Genomic DNA, 17337 nt, shown 5'->3' on the forward strand with positions numbered 1-17337 from the left:
AAGAGAAAGGTTGATTTAGCAATTATTATTATGTTTACATATACAGCACTCAGGTCTATTGGACCCCAAACTATGGGGAAGAAAAGCCAATGTCAACAAAACACAAGGGATAAACAAATTACATGTAGAAACATTTAAGATGAGTCTGTATCCCAAAGCACTCCCACCCTCCAGTCTACCTGGAGGATCAGTGGCATCACACTGTGCCTCATGTTACTAAAAATAAAGCCATATCCCCCAGTTTACAGGGTTACTGATGACGAAGCATTGTAAACCAAAGTAGCATAGTAATTTATCACTCCTTGAGCAAGATGTAATCCTGGTGAAAGGAAATGGCAGAGGTATTGTGTTGACTCATCACCTGCACACCTGCACAGTCAAACCACATTTGGTTTTCACAGCTTGAGCAGCAGCGATCGCCCACTGATTATGTTCCTAATTTTGACTGACAAGTTTTTATCCCTGCCCATCATTCTCAGGGTAACTAATGACGGACGGTGCTCCATGTTTTCTATTATTCTTAGCAAGTACTACTTCTGCAAATAGTGTGTCCCCCAGGTCCAAGGAAGCAGATATTGCTCCTTTCTGACCACCTAATGGGAGTGTAATGTGCTGTGACAATGCAGGCAGTGGCTGTCAAAACAGTGGGCCCTGTTCCACGGTTGGCCAATTGTTCTGAAGGGTGCTGGACTGGATCAGTGCATCGCAGCAGCCAGCACCGAGGCTCACACGGAGCACACTTTCCAGAACACACATACAGCACACTGTGTGCGGCCCAGACTGGCTTACAGAGACACTGGACCGGAGACTAACCCGGTGTAGATTGGACTACAATTACACTATCTTTCAGTTTCTCAGTGGTGAATGGTGATCAGGTTATCATTGGCATAAATCAAAACAAGCATCAAAATACAAGACACTATCAAATTATAGCCAGACAAGAGAAAATAAAACCCACTGCAGGACCAACAAGCATGGGTTTTGATGTGGCCAGCACTGATGTCTCAGCCAAAAAACAATCAGCTGTTAGGATTTGCTTGCTCAGTCTAACCTGACAGATATTTGAAAGGCGAGTCCTCATTTAGAAATAAAAACTAAGCCACTGCAGTAAAAAAACTGACTTACCAACAGGATTATGCTTCACAGGTCTTTAAGAATGTAAAAACCCAGACAGACAGTTACAGTAGAGAGTACACTAAGGAAGAGCAGATGCCTGTGTGAGTGGCTCTTAATGGCTGACGGTATTCACGTTGCTGCTTTCTGACTGTTTTATTTACGTTACAGAAATATCGAGCTGAGCTGAATGCGCCTGACAAGCAGGGCAGCTACCAGTACACTCTGTGGTGCTCTCAAGCACTCAGGGAAGAGATAATGTCTAATCTGCTTCTACAGTATCTCACAGTGGCAGATCAGACCATCATCTAATATCACACCCACTCTCTGTGATGCACAGTCATTCGTAGGTTCTGGGAACAACAACAAGAACGCAGAGAAGGCCTTGTTATTTTGTTTCGCTTTCCGTGTTAAAGCAAAAAAAAAAAAAATGCATCTGTCTGTCTGACTGTTCCCAGATATGCAACCTATTGTTCAGCCTCATGGACTCACATAGAAGCAGACAGACTCTTGGTTAGAGCTCCGACCATACCTGCTGTTGAGCAACACATTGTGTAGTAACACTGTTGTGTTGGCCGGCCTCCATGTGACAAGCAGACGCACCTGACGTCTCCATCCTGGTCTGACATTTCAGCCTGCCACCAGGAGTCTGGTAGCTGACATACAAACACACAAACACGCGCACACGCATGCGCGCGCACACACACACACACACACACACACACACACACACACACACACACACACACACGTGCACAGGTACATAGAGGAAAACAAGAGGAACAAAGAGAGGAGGATGAGAGCCCTACATCCATCCTCTGTGTCCTCCACTTCATCTCCAAACCCTGAAATCACAGAGAGGACATCGCCTCTCCCCAACTGCTGCTCACCCTTTCAGGTACTCCTCCCTTAATTTTCACCGGTACTATAATCATCATTAAAACTATCATCATCGTTATTATTGTTATTACATTTTCAAAAAGTGCAGATAGAACTTCCCCGTGCCCTCGTTCAGAAGGCAGGGCAGTAAAGGAGGATGGGGAAACAATGGCAGTAAGAAGAGCAAGAAGAGCGCAAGATGAGAAAGAGAAAAGAGAAGAAGATTTCTGCCGAGTCTGAATTGGTGTTGCTCCTGTGAACACACACACCCACACACACGCACACACGCATGCGCACACACACACATATACACGCGCACGCAGGCACACAGCAGTAACGCAGCACACCATACAAGTCAAAACTGCTGGGGATCGACCCCCGTCAGCACAAAACAAGAGCACAGGGCAGCACAAAGAATTCATAGCTTCGATAAACAGACAGAAGTGTGCACACACAACTGAATGCGTGTGCACCAACAGCACAAACTTTGCTTTTTGCTTCTGTTTTCATCTTAACATTGGAAGAAGATTTAAATTGGTTTCCTCAGTTGGTGATGCTGTGAAAAATGACATCATCGTATCTTGGGGAATTTTTTTTTTTTTTTTTTTTTTTTTTTTTTAACATCTTCTTTTTTCTCTCTCCATGTCAGGGCTTTTTTGTCTGGAAAAATCAGGAGCGATCCATTTCATGAGTTTATTGTGTTCCCGCTTTCCCAACATCGGAAAGTTCAGTTTATTTATTTATCTTTTTTTTAATCTCTATTTTTGTTGGAGCTACAGCACAGCACCCACAGCACACAGACGACAAGGGGGGTGGGGGTCCAGAAAGGAGGGATTCACTAATATTGTGCCAGAGGAAGAGAAAGAGGGAACAATAAGGAGGAAAAAAAGAAGAACATAGAGAAGAGGAAGGAGAGAGGGAGACAGCAGTATCAACAATTCCATCTTGAGTTCAGCTGGTTTCATCACAAACGGAGTATTGATTGCTTTCGACAACTTCAGCTGAACATTAAACCACTTTTGAGTTAAAGTAGGGAGGACTGAGATGGGGGACAGGATATTGTACACTTAAGATAGATGACAAAGACGAGGTGACAAATGAAGAGAGGAGAGAAGGGAAACAGCAGACAGGCTATGGATAACATACTGTATACTAGTCATGTGTATAGGGGGAGTTCTGCCAATCTATACGCCTAATATATTAATATGTATATGTACATACAGTACATACTGTATAGCATTGTGTACCTGGAATAGTCATACAATAGGATTATATGAGATTAGATCGTTATTTAAGGTTCTCTGTGATCCCACGGGACTGGCACCTTAAATGGGTCAGGGGCTGCAGTGCAGTTCAGAACCAAGGGGTCGACAAAGAAACTGAACATCAGACCTCCACAGGCAAAGTGCATAAGGACAGACAGACATACAGACAGTCAGAAACAGGGGGACCATTGGCAAAGTGGTGAGACATAGAAATTAAGACACGGCTGTATGAGAGTTGGGAAGAGAAGAAGAGAGAAGAGTCGGAGAGGAGTAGAGATTTTGAAAGAAAGGAGTTTAAAGGTTTAATAGAGCAGATGGCTAATTGTACCCGTGTTTCGCAGCCTGGCAGCAAGTCAGTCTTGTGCATAAGGACGGGAGTGGGAGGAGGGGACGGGAGAGAGGAGTGGGAGCGGGGTAGGAGACGGGAAGGGGCCATGGAGGGAGCTGGGCGGTGCGATCAGGCCTTAAGAGCGTGCCACTGGGCGACGTTAGTACGCGGCCGAGCGAGCATGTCTTTCCAGTGCTTCACCTCCGCTGGTCCACTCTTCCACGATAGATAGATCTGAGAGAAGGGAGGAAGAGAGGGGATGATGATGTAGACAGAGTCCTGTCAGACGCGGAATAGGAAACATTGCTGGTTTTATCTACTGTATCTGATAAAGTAAAGACATGCCGTTTTTATTCAGAAATGACGAAACAAGAGGAAGATGTTCACATGATATTCGGCACCTGATGCACACAAGGCAGCAGTGTCAGCGCTGGAGAACAGCATCACTGATGCATTTTAAAATGAAATTTGCTGTTAAAACCTTAATCAATGACTGTCATGAATGTAAGGGACACTTTGCGCTTCACTCTTCACAGCGAGTTCTTGAATAACTTCATTATTTCATTTCACTCAGCCAATTCTGCTGCCTATTCTACCAAGTCGGACAGTGCACAAACACAGAATGACAAGACGTTAAAGGATAGTTCATAATAGTGGATGAGAGATCATTCAGCAGCCAAACCATGTTTGTACTGTAAATATGTAGCAGGAGCCAGCAGCCAGTTGGCTTAGCTTAGCATAAAGACTGGAAATGCAGACTGATCTAACCTGAATTTTTTCAAATGTTCTGAAGAGATCATAATTGAGTGATACATTTATTACAGTGGTCTGTAAGGCCAGCATGACATGCATCTGCTGTCTCTGCATGTTTGATGCTGGCGCTGCTTTAATTCAGTGTTGTCCCGAGATGGAAATGCTACGGAAAAGTTGTGACCAAGGGCAACAAGACTAAGTTGACAAAGTGTTACCTTGCCGATAACGTCATTGCGGCTGAGCCTGTCCTTGTCCATGACGGTGATGATGATGGTGGTCTCCCTCAGCACATGGGCGGGGACGTCGAAGGGGAAGGACTCATTGAAGACAGGGTTCAGACAGCGCTTCATCGTCACCGTCTTCTTCTTCTCTACACGCTTGTCCTTGTGCATCAGCCACACCTTCACATATGGATCTGCAATATGGACGGAAAGTGCAGCAGTTTACATGAGATGGAGGATGAAGATGCACATTGAGGGGGATTTTTAGGGTCAGGTTTGCAATTACCCTCTTAATTGTTAAAGTCAGGGAAGGCAGCAGGGAAGCAGATACCTAGTTTGAGCTCAAGGTCAACTTATCCCTTGAGCTAGGAAACATACAAATGAGGAAGTATTTATGGAAATAGGGCCTGGGATTTGTACTACCAATTCTGGAGCATTATCATACTCTGTAATACTAACAGCCACCGCTCCTGCTGTGGCAGGAAGAGGTAATTTTACAAAGATATGCCACAGAAAGCATTTCACAGTGAGACCTGATACTTTGAAAACTAGCACCAAACTGGGCTGACACAGATTTGGCTGGGAGGCTGAAGATCCTCATAGATATACAGAAAGAGACAGAACAGGATAGAGAGAGGGCAAGGGAGACACACTTGACGTAGTGTCACCTTGCTGCCGCAGCTATCTGCGGTGCGACCCGGCTCAGGAGCCAGACGGCAGCCGTCGTCCGCACGGACAGGTCAGGAAATGTTTGAACACAGAGCCAGAGCTGTGTGTGAAGCCACAGAGCTTCCAATGTCAGAAGAAGGGCTTCAGACCGGTGGACAAGGGCTAGAAAGAGAAAAGACTAAACAAACGAGGAGGAATCTCTACCTGAGGTGCCCCCGATATCCATGGCTTTGAGATTGCGCGCTTTGATGATGTTCACAGTGATGGTGTTGGCAGTGGGATTATAGCAGAGTGACACCAGCAGGTCTCCCCGTCTCCCCTGAGGAACACACACACACACACACACACACACACACACACACACACACACACACACACACAATGGAGTATGATTCGCTCACTCTAATATCACATTTCATCAGGGAATATCAAACTCAGATTACTCACTATTTTATTGTGTAATCTTACATCGCTGCCCTCTCTGCTCTAACCCCTTGTGCCAAACACAGATGGTCCAGTGACCAGGGTGGCTGAGCTGAGCCTGTTGCTCACCCTAAAATTACATCAATCAAGCTCACATGCTAAAAGTAGTCAACGAATGGCATCAAACTCGTATTCAATAAAACTGTAATCACAACATTTGAATGAAAAAACTGGATTTGTCATCATTCAGCCTGATGACCTGATGGTCATCCCCTCTCTCTTACACTGCCATCACTGCAGGGCTTGAGCTCCTTCCAGAAGGTCTTTATCTGGCCCAGTTCCACCTTGTTAAGGGGGATTGACACTTCTCCAATGGGGTCATTCCTGCTGAAGCGGTCGTAGTCCAACACCTGAAGGTAAAGAGTGCGCTCTCTCACCTTCTCATAAGGGAAGCCTAAAACAGAGGCAGAAACAGATAACGCTGAGGAGTGAGCTTAGTTACAGAGAGTGAAAAAATATTCCTGACAGTGTAGAGAGAGCAGTGTAATCTGCACCGTGCTAACAGGGATGAATTTGGCAAAGGCCAAAGTGCATTTCAGAAACGGCAGGACCTGCCAGCGCTCTCTCTCAGATGACTGAGACGGATCATTATACTCCAGTCACGAAGACCTATCACATTCATTTTTCAAGAGCACTGGCCATTGTTCTAATTTTGGAAAAGGTTTGAGCCTTTTGAACATTATTTTGGTTAATTTAACACTGCGCTGTCATCTGAGCACGATGGTCCTAATGAAACAAATTCAGATCATACAGGTGTGTGAAACCTCATCGCTCTGTGACGCTGCTACTAAACATCTGCCATTGACAGAGCTCAAGAATATTGTAGATTTTTTTTTTTTTTTAAACAAAAAATGACTGCAGTGTCTTGAGCTGGAGGTTTTATCAATGCAAAAAATTTTGTTCTATTTTCACACATTCATTGTGACTTGTCACACAACTCCCACGATGCTCTCTGAGCGCTGAGAAACATTGTCATTGCTATGAGAGACTTTACAGATTTCGGGCTTGTGAGTGAGCTTATTCGCTCTCTGGTTAAATGAGAAGCCACTATTACATCTGTCTGTTAAATATAAGGCTACAGCAAGAAGCTGGTTAGCTTAGCTTAGCATAAAGAACCGAAGCAGACCTACGTTTTTACACTTCGGTTTTTATATGGATTGCACAAATGAGACATAATGTGTTCATTAGGCTTAGAGGTGCTGGTACATGCATTTTCTTACCTTCAAACAGCCAGGATAGCTATTTCCAGCTTTCCAGTCTTTATGCTAAAAGAAGCAGCTCCTGACTGTTTCTTCATAATTAGTAAAACCTTTCCGAAATGCCCCACTATTGCTTTAAAGAGTTATGCCAAGCTGTCGAATCTGTGGAAACCAACCCTCTCAAGCATAGCACAGAAGCACAGATCATTTTATATAAGAATGTTTAAAGCCCCTGAAAACCTATTCTCTTCATTCAGCTTCATTCAATGAGCAATGGGGTCTCATATGAACACATAATTATCTGCCAAAGTGTGAACAGTTGTGGTTATTTCACATGAGAGATTTGTGCACTTCTATTTTCATTCGTACTATTCTCACTAGTTTCAAGTGGAAATCTGATGAAACAACACCCACACAGTCCAGATGCAGCAGCTTATCAGAGTTTTTCAGTGTTTTACTGTTAAATTATAGCAATTGTTTTAGCTTAAATGTTCAGAGTTGCTTATTTAGTTATGAATATTTCATGTTATAGGGATACACTTATGATATAAAAACAGGTTTTCAGGAATTTTTATGGGTAAAATGGCAAAATGTAACGGAAAGTGTGTAACAACAACAACAATAACAGACAGGTCTCTGATGAGTAGCTGAATGGAAATAACACAGACCTTCAAACAGGAAAGTTTCGTTCCAATGGGGGTTGAGGTTCTTTCTCTTGACCTTGGTTTCCAGCTTGTGCTTCTTGTCAGGCAGCAGGTAGATCTTGACGAAGGGGTCGGAGGTGCCGGAGAAGTCCTTGGCCGGGAGTTCCTGGCCCCTGAGAACTTTGACGGTGAGAGTGGTGTTCTGGAAGCTGTAGCCTATGCTGAACTGGATCCGGCCTAGTTTCTCACTGATAGGCCCTTCACCGTCATCATCCTCCGACCCTGGAGACAGCTGCAGGGCCACCATCGAAGTCACATAAATATGAACACTCATACATGCAACAGCAGCAGCGGCAACCACTCACACAAAAGGTTCAGTCTAAGAACACACACTTTTTGTGACACAAGCACGTGCACTCAGACCGTGAGGAGGAGGAGGAGATTTTAGAGCTGCATTTCTATCCTGGCATATAGAGGCAGCTGCTCAAAGGCAGAGATTGGTCTGACATTAAGAAGAGTGAGAGAGTTTAATTTCCTTACTAATGTTCTTAAGAGGCAGGAGGTGCTCAGATTGTAGATAGGGAAGATTTAGACCACCCAGTCTCTCTCACAGCCACTCTGACTGCTTTATCATGGCTGTGTACTAAAAGGCCGCTATCTGATAGAAAGCAGCAGACAGAGAGAGGGAAAGGGAGAGCAAGAGACAAAGAGAAAGTGCAGGAGAGAGAGAGAGAGAGAGAGCATTGAATGAAGGGACATGGAGAGAGCGGCCAGGGAGGCACAGCTCAAGGTTGCCTGTCTTCACTGGCAGCTGTGTTGTGTTTATGGTTGTTTCTTTTCTCCCTGTTGCTCCACCGTCTGTCTCTGTCCTTTAATTTTCTCTCTGTCTCTCTCTAACAATAGCATTCATTGGAGCGAGGCAGTTGAGGACTTTGAAAGAGATAAAAACAAGTAGTTCATGAGACCAACTTTGTGCAAGAGCCTCCACTGACACTTTGAAGAAGACTAGCCTGAGAAGTGGTTTGCATGCAAACACTCACTGGGAGCATTACCTGAAATAGCTGATTTCAGAATTTCAAAGTGACAAAGACTGACTCACTCAGAATTTGTCAACATGGGTTTCAGAACTGTGTGTGAAATATTCCAAGTCTAATTTATCAAACAGTGTGAGTCACCTTGGATGGCTTGTCTCACTTGATTGCCACTGTGGGAACTGGCTGTGTATTTTTTTCTATAATGACTCCGTTATTACCATGTGCAGCTGTAAATCATCCTGTGCATGGAGGATGACTCGGCAGCACGAGCCCTTCCAGCTGACCAAGAATTACCTCATGGTCAAAAGTATGTGGACACAAATACCGTATGTGATCACTGAACATTTCACTCTCAAACCACAGGCATCAGTGTGATTCCTCCACTCCTCTGGGACGTCTTTCCACAACATTTTGGACTCTCGCTGAAAGGATTTGCTTCCATTCAGCCGCAAAAAGCATTAATGAGGTCAGACACTGATTTTGGCTGATATAGCCTGCTGCACAGTCAGCGTTCTGATTCATTGCCAAAGGTGTTGGACGGGGGTTGAGCTCAGGACTCCAGTCCAGTCCAGTCCAGCTCTTCCACGCCAAACTGGAACGGTCATGTCAAGGTCAGTTTACTTATCAGGAGGAGTTCTACTCATCCTGTGAAAACAGCTGTAAAATGTATTCTGTGGCTCTGGATGGAGCTTTCAAAGGTCTGAGAAAATAACCCTGATGTTGGCTTCTGGGTTATTTCTAGACTTGGGGTTTGAGACTACAAGTTTGAAACTGAAAGTTTTACTTATCTGCCCTTGCTTTACAAACTGTAGGATGCATGCATGTGGGATCCAGTGGTTCTGGAGCTTGATCCAGGCTAGTTGTTAAAAATCTGAATATATAATCTTCACATCTGTTACAGTTTTGTGAACTGAACAGTTTGTTCAGTTTTGACCAATCAATTTTAAATCTGTCTCCCCAAGAGTTCCCCAGTTTTATGGAAGATCAACACTGGTGTGTCCCTTTAAGATTTTCTGGGGAAATACTCGATTTTTCATATTGTCAACAAATCCCATGACAAGCCAAAAAGTAGCAATGACTTGAACCTACTGACAAATATTGTCAGTGTAGGCAAAGCCTGATATAAATGATCCCTCTGTGCCACAGAGCTCCACTGTTGTGCAACAGTTACTAAAACCACAGAAATGGGCCACGTTATTGTAATGGGTGATTTTCCTTCAATAGAGGGAATTGAGGCAATCCCACAAACATCGTACTGGTGCCATAATTACCAACTAGTGCGTATTCTTCCACAACCAAAAATAGTCTCAAACAAATTTGCTATTTCCTCCTGTTTCAGTAACATTTCCCTGCCTTATCCGATACCTGGAATTATGGGGCCCGAAAAAGATTAGGACACAAATACAGGGGCGTCCACATACTTTTGCCTATATCGTGTACACCGAGAGTTATCAGCGTAAGTGACAGTGGGATTGATGAGTGGTGGGACAGAGGGTCTTACCATCACCATGTCTCCGGTGAGAGAGTTGGCCAGGTCAGTGACGGAGGAGTGACCGTCAGCATCAGGGGGTTGACCCTTGGGGCTGTTAGCTGGCTTGTTGCCCCTGTAAGCAAAAACACAGTTTGACGCAGAGGGAAAAGAGCGAGGACACGTGCTGAGAAGCTAACTCATCTCCAGAAAGAGAGAATGTCTGAGCACACAGGGAGTCCAACCTCCACCTGTTTGGCGCTAGAACATCGTCTATCTGAAATGACCAATTGAGTCCAAGTTTGCTTTGGACAGAAGTCGCTTCAAAGTAGATTGTGCTTTCTCTAGCTATCATGAGCGATGCCAAATAAAATCTGCCAGAGATTCCACAGATTAACGTCGGGCGTTAGAACTGAGGACATTTGATGCAGTGGGTTGTGTTTGATGAAACTTGGAATCTGAGATGACTATACATATGTCCAGTGTGGCAAACATCCATATCTCTAACAGGAAAGTTACCTCCACTAAGTAAACAAACACATTTTCAGACAGAACACAAAACAGAACCACTAAATTTAAAATTGATAGAAACCCATTAATTATGTCCAATCCCAAGAGGTTTATGATCAACCCTTAGTCCCTCTAAAGACATTAACAAGACACACATGTATAATGACATGTATAGCAACAGGACGTTACTATATATACAGTAGACAGACATGTATAGCAACATGTAGAGGACCAGACGTTTAACAGGACAGATGTTATAGTGTTTGTGTGTTTAAATCTCTCAGTTATTAACTTTGCATCAACACAAAATATTGATTAAAAAAAAAAACATAAAAGGAGAGAGCAGAGATCTCCCATGGCACAGCTGATACTTAGGTACAATTGTTAATAGATGTTAAGTTTAGTTCCTTCACATGAGGATCGTTGAAAACATAACATTAAAGTGGGAGAAAAACCTCTATGTTCATACATCATGATAACAACAAGAATCACAAAGTGTAAAGAAAAGGAAAACCGGCAAAAGAAGACAAAAAATTAAAAGAGGATAAATATTATGAGATCAAAGGAATCATGAGAGAAAAGATAGAACAAGAAAGAGCCAAATGCAAAAGTCCTGGCCAATGCAATATGACACATTGGACACACAGCACTCCATAGATGACTGCTCAAGGCACATGGAGAGGCTGAACACTGAAACACCGTTAGGCAAGAAACAAACAGTAAATAGAGACGAAAGACAAGAACAGAAACACAGAGAAAGAGAAAAGAAACGAGCAGATGCAGAGAGGATGCTGCAGACGCACAAACTGGACAGAAATCATAAAGACTGTAGATAAGATAGAAGGTTTAACAAGGAATGTAAGAAAGAGAAAAGCAAGCTGAAAATTATTTTTTCTGTATTAGAAGAGATAGCAAGTATTAATAGCATGAACAGTGAGGTTACAAAAAACCAAAACCAAAACAGAGTGAGATTGTTACAAACACCAGCACATTAGAGAGAAAAAACAGAGCTGCAAGAAAAGATAGGGAATGAAGGAAGGAAAGCCTGGAAACACAAGAGAGGCTTAGTTTGGTCAGTCTGATAAGTATCAAAGAATAAGAGACAAAAAAAAATAAAGAGCTATGCACACACAATATTTCTAACAGGAGACAAAGGGGCGAACATGCTAGAGGGAGAAAAAGAGCACAGAGAGGAAAAGAAAAAGACAATAAATACAATTGATCACAAGGAAAAAGAGAGAGAGAGAGAGAGAGAGAGCAAGAATCGTCGTTCTTTAAGTGGAGAGCTCAAAATAAACGATAGATGAGATATAGAATGAAAGAGAAATAAGGGGTAGATATACAATACAAAATATAATATCATTGAAAACACAAAAAGGGACAAATAGTAAGAACATAGGAAGTGCACATTTAGAGTGTTACAGAAGAGGGCATTGTTAAATAGAAGATATAACTACAAATGATACAAGTTCACTTTAAGTCTAACCTGATTTTCCAACCAATTAGCAACACTCTAAAAGTGTGGACTGGGGACACAGGGGCCAAAGCACAAACGGGCATTGGCTACATGTGCATATATAATATATGCAAGTAGTTGTCACTCAGAGAGTGAAGGCAATGCCTTGGACAGGCAGGAAACAAGTAGCCCATTGAAAGTCTGTCTGTCTGGCCAGCATTCTTCTGTTGAGCTTTTCACTGAGAGAATGTATGTCTCATGGGTGGCACTTTTTTGTTGGGCGCTCTGAACTGCAAATTTGGATGAGAATTGATGTTGAATGCAATAATGTGTACATTTTTGCAGAAGACAAGGACAGAACCAGGGGAAAATATACTGACAAATAGACAGACAGAAAAAGCAAGCAAACAAGACAAGCAAACAGACAATCACTTCAACCAGCAAAGGAACCAGAGCGAGACGGGGGGAAGGAGGGATGTTAACCATTTCGAGAAGGGAAGGGACTATTTATCAATTGGTGTTAGTTGTATTAGTTGCCAAGGGAGGAGGTAAATGCATTTTCGGGGGGCCTGTTTTTTTGCACAGACTCTAAACTGCAGGCAACAGGTTTGAGAGGTGAGGAAAAGGCTGGGTAAAAACACTTAACCAAGATCTGACGATGAGCTCAAACGAGCTCTGAAGCTAGGAGAGAGACTTATGGCTTGAAGTAAAGCAAGGCACCTCCCTCCTCCTCCACCTCCCAACTATTGATGGGGGAGTGAACGTCTTCAATTATTCATTCTGCTTCATGCTTCATTCAGGGGTTCAGTGCATTCTCAGGTAAGAGCTAGTGCAGCCAGGGGAATGGCCTTTCTACCAGCCCTGCTCTACAGCACCTGAGGTGGTCCTCTGCTCCAGCGCTGCCTCCAGGCTGTTTAAACAAAGCGGCTGGGGCTGCAGATTTGTTGCAGAAAATAAGGTACTTCCTCCAGATCATCCAGTTTTTGAAGAGTATCATGAATTGAAAACGAAGATTGGTCTCAATTTATTTCATTTCTAAAAAAGCAATATTAATTGTGGCAGATGGTAATACTACAACTGCTACATTTTGGTGCCAATGCTTTTTTCTGTCTGACCCCTTGGGGGTTGATGTGGAAATTTATGCTTTAGAGCCTGCAGTTGTCTACAGTATCCAGTGGGAGGCAGAGTGGACTCGAGTTCAAATCAGATTCTCCCACAGCTAAGGCACAGAAAGTGGGCTGTTGGCATAGCAACGGCTCTAGAAACACAGACCATACATATGGGGGTTTGAGGTGTTGTGACAAGAGGTTGTTGGGAGTGGACGCAAGGGAAGGGTGTGTTTAGAGGGGTGCAGCAAACAGGCAAACACACTGAGAACAAAGAAGATAAGGTATAGGATATATGACAGGTACGGGTGAGAGCCTCGCAGACACACACATTCACATGAACAGACATATGGAGGCAGGCGGGGCCACTTTGGGTTTCACCGTCCTGTGATACTATCCTGTTTTGTTACCTGACCGAGGGCCAGCAGCTCGAAGAGAGGGGGAGGGGAGGGGGGGAAAGACACTCCACTTCTAGGCTGGAGAGAGACGCGAGAAAGAAAGCCCAACCCAGCCCCAGCTTTTTTTTTTTTTCCCCCAGACACTCAGACTCCCCACCCCTCTGCAAACATGTCACACTCAAACAAACACGCTCGCCTGAGACCGTGAAGTGAGGTATTTCAATGTCTATGCTCAATTTTATAGTCGCCCACTAGATCTATCATTCTTCAGGGGCCACATCATACTTCCCAGGATCATTCACAGTCAAAACCGCAGCAGTGAAGCACGGCGCTGCTTACATAACTTCATCATCCACATGAAACACATGTACGTTCACACTGGAGTCAGCCAGTCATCCCTGCTGCTTCACTTCTCAAGCTATGACCAAAGACTCTGCTGCAGCACATGAATGTGGATGTTTTCACTGTTGACTAATTACTTCCTACGTTCTGGAACTGGAAATGAGTCTAAAATAGCATCGTTTACTGAAATCCCATTTCAGGAAGAAGCAACAAGGGAGGTGCTAAATGTATCTGCTTCTTTCACTGAACTCCAAAAAGGAAATAGAAAACAACACCACAATTCAGTCAGTTCCAAACATGGATCTCTATAAATACTGTTACATGTCTATTTTATCTTTATTAGAAGCCATATTTTAGATGTATTTTAACACATTACTTCTTGGTTGGTTTGCAATTGCCCTGTTAACTATATCAAATAAAATACTGTAGATGGCAAACAGGATTCTTTTCGAATCCAAAGATGAGCATAATGCTGTAACGGTTCAGAGCCCCACCTCCCTTTATAGCCTCCCAATACTCTCTGCAATTTAGCAGTCATTCTTCCGAGCTCAACCAAAACAACTAACCTATCATCCCGGGGAATTTCAGCAACATGAAATCATCAAAACATTTTTCAAGTCCATTAAAACTCCAAACACGAGTCTACCAAATGTTGTGAATCCCGATTAAATTCAAAGATTGCCTCTGAGGTGGAGGCTGCTGCAGATGTGCCACCTGTTCTGAGGCAGGACACAGGAGTCCCAGGTTAATGCTCCTAATAGCTCCTCTCCCCAACCGCCATCCATCTATCTGTGTGTATGAGATGAGCATGTGTAGCAGCATGTACCTGCTGGCTAGAGTGCTGCCTCCAGCCCTGCATAACACAGGGATGTGCAGAATACAGTGAGCACTCCCTCCTACTACTCTCATGGAAGGAAGATGGATTTGCACTCTGAATTTTCTTTCATCCTCCCCTGACATATAGATGGATGGAAATATGAATGTGCTCCCCTCCTCCTCTTCATTTTGTGGTTCCTTTTTTTTCCCCCGCGTCAGTGTTATCTTCTTTCCCCCCTCTCTTAGCATGTAACTGAATGCATCTCAACATTCCCCTTGTGATGTGAGGATGAGCATGGTGGCTACAGGGCGCCAGAGCCTCAGGGGCAGTCTTAACCAGAGCCCCTGAAGACTCTGCTGATTAGTCGGGCCTGCAAAGCCCCTGTCACAGGAGGAGCACTGTGTCAGACTAGCAGAACATAGCATAATCAATTTACATGTGTTTGTCCAAACACACATACTGATTATATCATCTGGAAGCATTATGACAGCAGTTTTTTTTCTATTATCTAAGAAAACAAGACTGGTAAACCGCACTAAACATGCATGTGACCTCAAAATGACCTAACATTACATTAGCCTAAACACACCATCCTCCACCACATAAAGATTAAACTCCTCCTACTCAGACTAATGCGTTAAGAGCACAAACGCAGTCATGATGTCAAATAAACGCACATTTATATTGATTTAGATAATAGGTCAAAACTGCCTGTTTATCATAGCCTTTCGTGTCACTTAAGCAATGTAATAAGCTCATAAATTATGGAGCAATATCATATAGCCCACTTGGCAATTAATGGACACTCAGAGAATCTCAGAATGCATCACATCTTTGAGGCAGAGAAATCTACAGCTATATCTATTAATATCTGCAAGATGTGTTCAGAAACAAGAAACAACTCTGCTGGCTTACTCAAAATGATGTAACATGCATGGATGAATAATTGAAAGACCAAAGGCAAGTGGATTTAATGTCAATGTGGCACAAGGACGTATCCCGCCTCCCCTGTCCCGAGCCTCCACCCTCATTGGCCCGTTGGCTTGCTGCTCAGAGAGAGATCTAGATTCAAAGCTCTCGGGGATTGTGGCTTCTCTTTATAGCAACAGTGGAGGAGAACCTACAGTATAGGTTCACTGAATCGAAACAGAATTGTACGAGTGAAGACCAATGAGGCATTAACGAGCCACTCTAACATCCTAATTAAGCTTTCTAACATCCACAACCTATGGATGCCTGGGATATAAACATCTCAGCATGTGTGGCCCCATAATCAAAGCAACATACAATTTTGTAATCCATCCGAGTTCCTCCGCTATTTTACTGCGCAGCCTTCCCTCCCACTCTCTCCCCTGCGAGTGTGTAACCTTGGTTTGAAAGTCTCTATCACTACCACCAGCTCTGGTGCCTTTCAAACTGTCAGTCAGCTCCGGCCTCACTTCATAAACAAATGGCTGCGCAGAACGCTTTCATCCAGCGATCGCACACACAAGGTCAGTGAAGGAGCGTAATGAATATCATGCACTATAACACCTTCTCATGGCCAGTGGGGATAAGACTGTGTTTGTTTTGCTTGCCTTCAACTATGGCCAAGCAACAATGAAGCATAAACACTGCTGAGGGGTAAATGAAAAGCCTCTCTGTTGTTACTTGTCCCTACATGCTGTTTAGCATTTCTGTTTCCAGCAGTGGAAGAGGCACTGTGATCTTGTACATCAGTAAAAATACCAATACAACAATGTAAAATACTCCAGTACAAGTAAAAGTCCTGCTTTCAAAACCCTACTTAACCTAAAGTACAGAAGTATTCTCAGCAAAATGTACTTTCTGCAATAAAATGTTCCTGTTGGTGACACATTTAATTATCAAATGTTTAAAAAATCATTAGCATTGACACATGTCTGATCAATGTGTAAGAAGTATATTAATGTTGTAGCTGGTCAAGGTGGGGCTAGGTTTAACCACTTATATACTGTTAGGTAGTTTAGTCAGGTCGAGCCCAACCCAGGGGTTGGGTCGCCTCCTAAACATCTTAGCATTAATCTGAGGGGCAGAGAGATGATTAATGGAGCAGAACAGAATTCTGCGACATAGATTTGTATTCATATTTTACAAGCTGGTCTAATCTTTGCTTTTTCTTATGAAATATTGGAACATTTTAGCTTTCTTGAACAGTTTTTCATATTGAACCATCTGTGAAGTTTAGATGGGAATTGCCAACTAAAGGGTCATTAAATCATTGGTTTAATTTTTAACTATTCGTTATATTTTATAAACGAATCTACATTTGATAACAGAAAATCTGTTACAGCATTTGTAGAGTAACTATTAAAGATCCCATATTGTATAAAGTGACCCTTACATGTCTTTTTTGATTATAAAGCAGGTCTGGGTATATTAATATATTAATACTGTGAAAGTATCAAAGAGCTCAGTCCAAAGAAAAATGCACACAATCTGTATTAAGAAACTGTGCCTTAAAATGAGCCGTCAGGACTTCTGTAACTTTGTGATGTCACAACAAAGCAGTTACCACTCTCAGCCATGCCCCAAGCACTGCCCACTTGGACCCACAGGCTCAGCCTCTCTTCTGATTGGCTCACCGACCAGTTGTTACTAGAGCTCCAGAGAGAAGCCTGAGAGAGGAGATGT

At 43.2% G+C, this 17337-nt stretch overlaps 1 protein-coding gene across 1 annotated transcript in view; it reads right to left on the reverse strand.

The window, feature by feature from the left end:
* Positions 1 to 2631: 2631 nt before the first annotated feature.
* Positions 2632 to 17337, reverse strand: part of LOC111229559 (synaptotagmin-7-like) — a 67466-nt gene continuing 52760 nt past the window's right edge. Inside the window, exons 4-9 of the mRNA XM_022755918.1 lie at positions 10090 to 10192; positions 7579 to 7846; positions 5936 to 6105; positions 5433 to 5547; positions 4554 to 4753; positions 2632 to 3819 (exon numbers count right to left, since the gene is read on the reverse strand). Coding sequence (XP_022611639.1) covers positions 3715 to 3819; positions 4554 to 4753; positions 5433 to 5547; positions 5936 to 6105; positions 7579 to 7846; positions 10090 to 10192 — 961 coding nt within the window. The 3' untranslated portion in view covers positions 2632 to 3714. The remainder of the gene's footprint in view (positions 3820 to 4553; positions 4754 to 5432; positions 5548 to 5935; positions 6106 to 7578; positions 7847 to 10089; positions 10193 to 17337) is intronic.

Source organism: Seriola dumerili, unplaced genomic scaffold (assembly GCF_002260705.1).
Source record: "Seriola dumerili isolate Sdu_G_001 unplaced genomic scaffold, Sdu_1.0 BDQW01000242.1, whole genome shotgun sequence".
NCBI classification, from domain to species: Eukaryota; Metazoa; Chordata; class Actinopteri; order Carangiformes; family Carangidae; genus Seriola; species Seriola dumerili.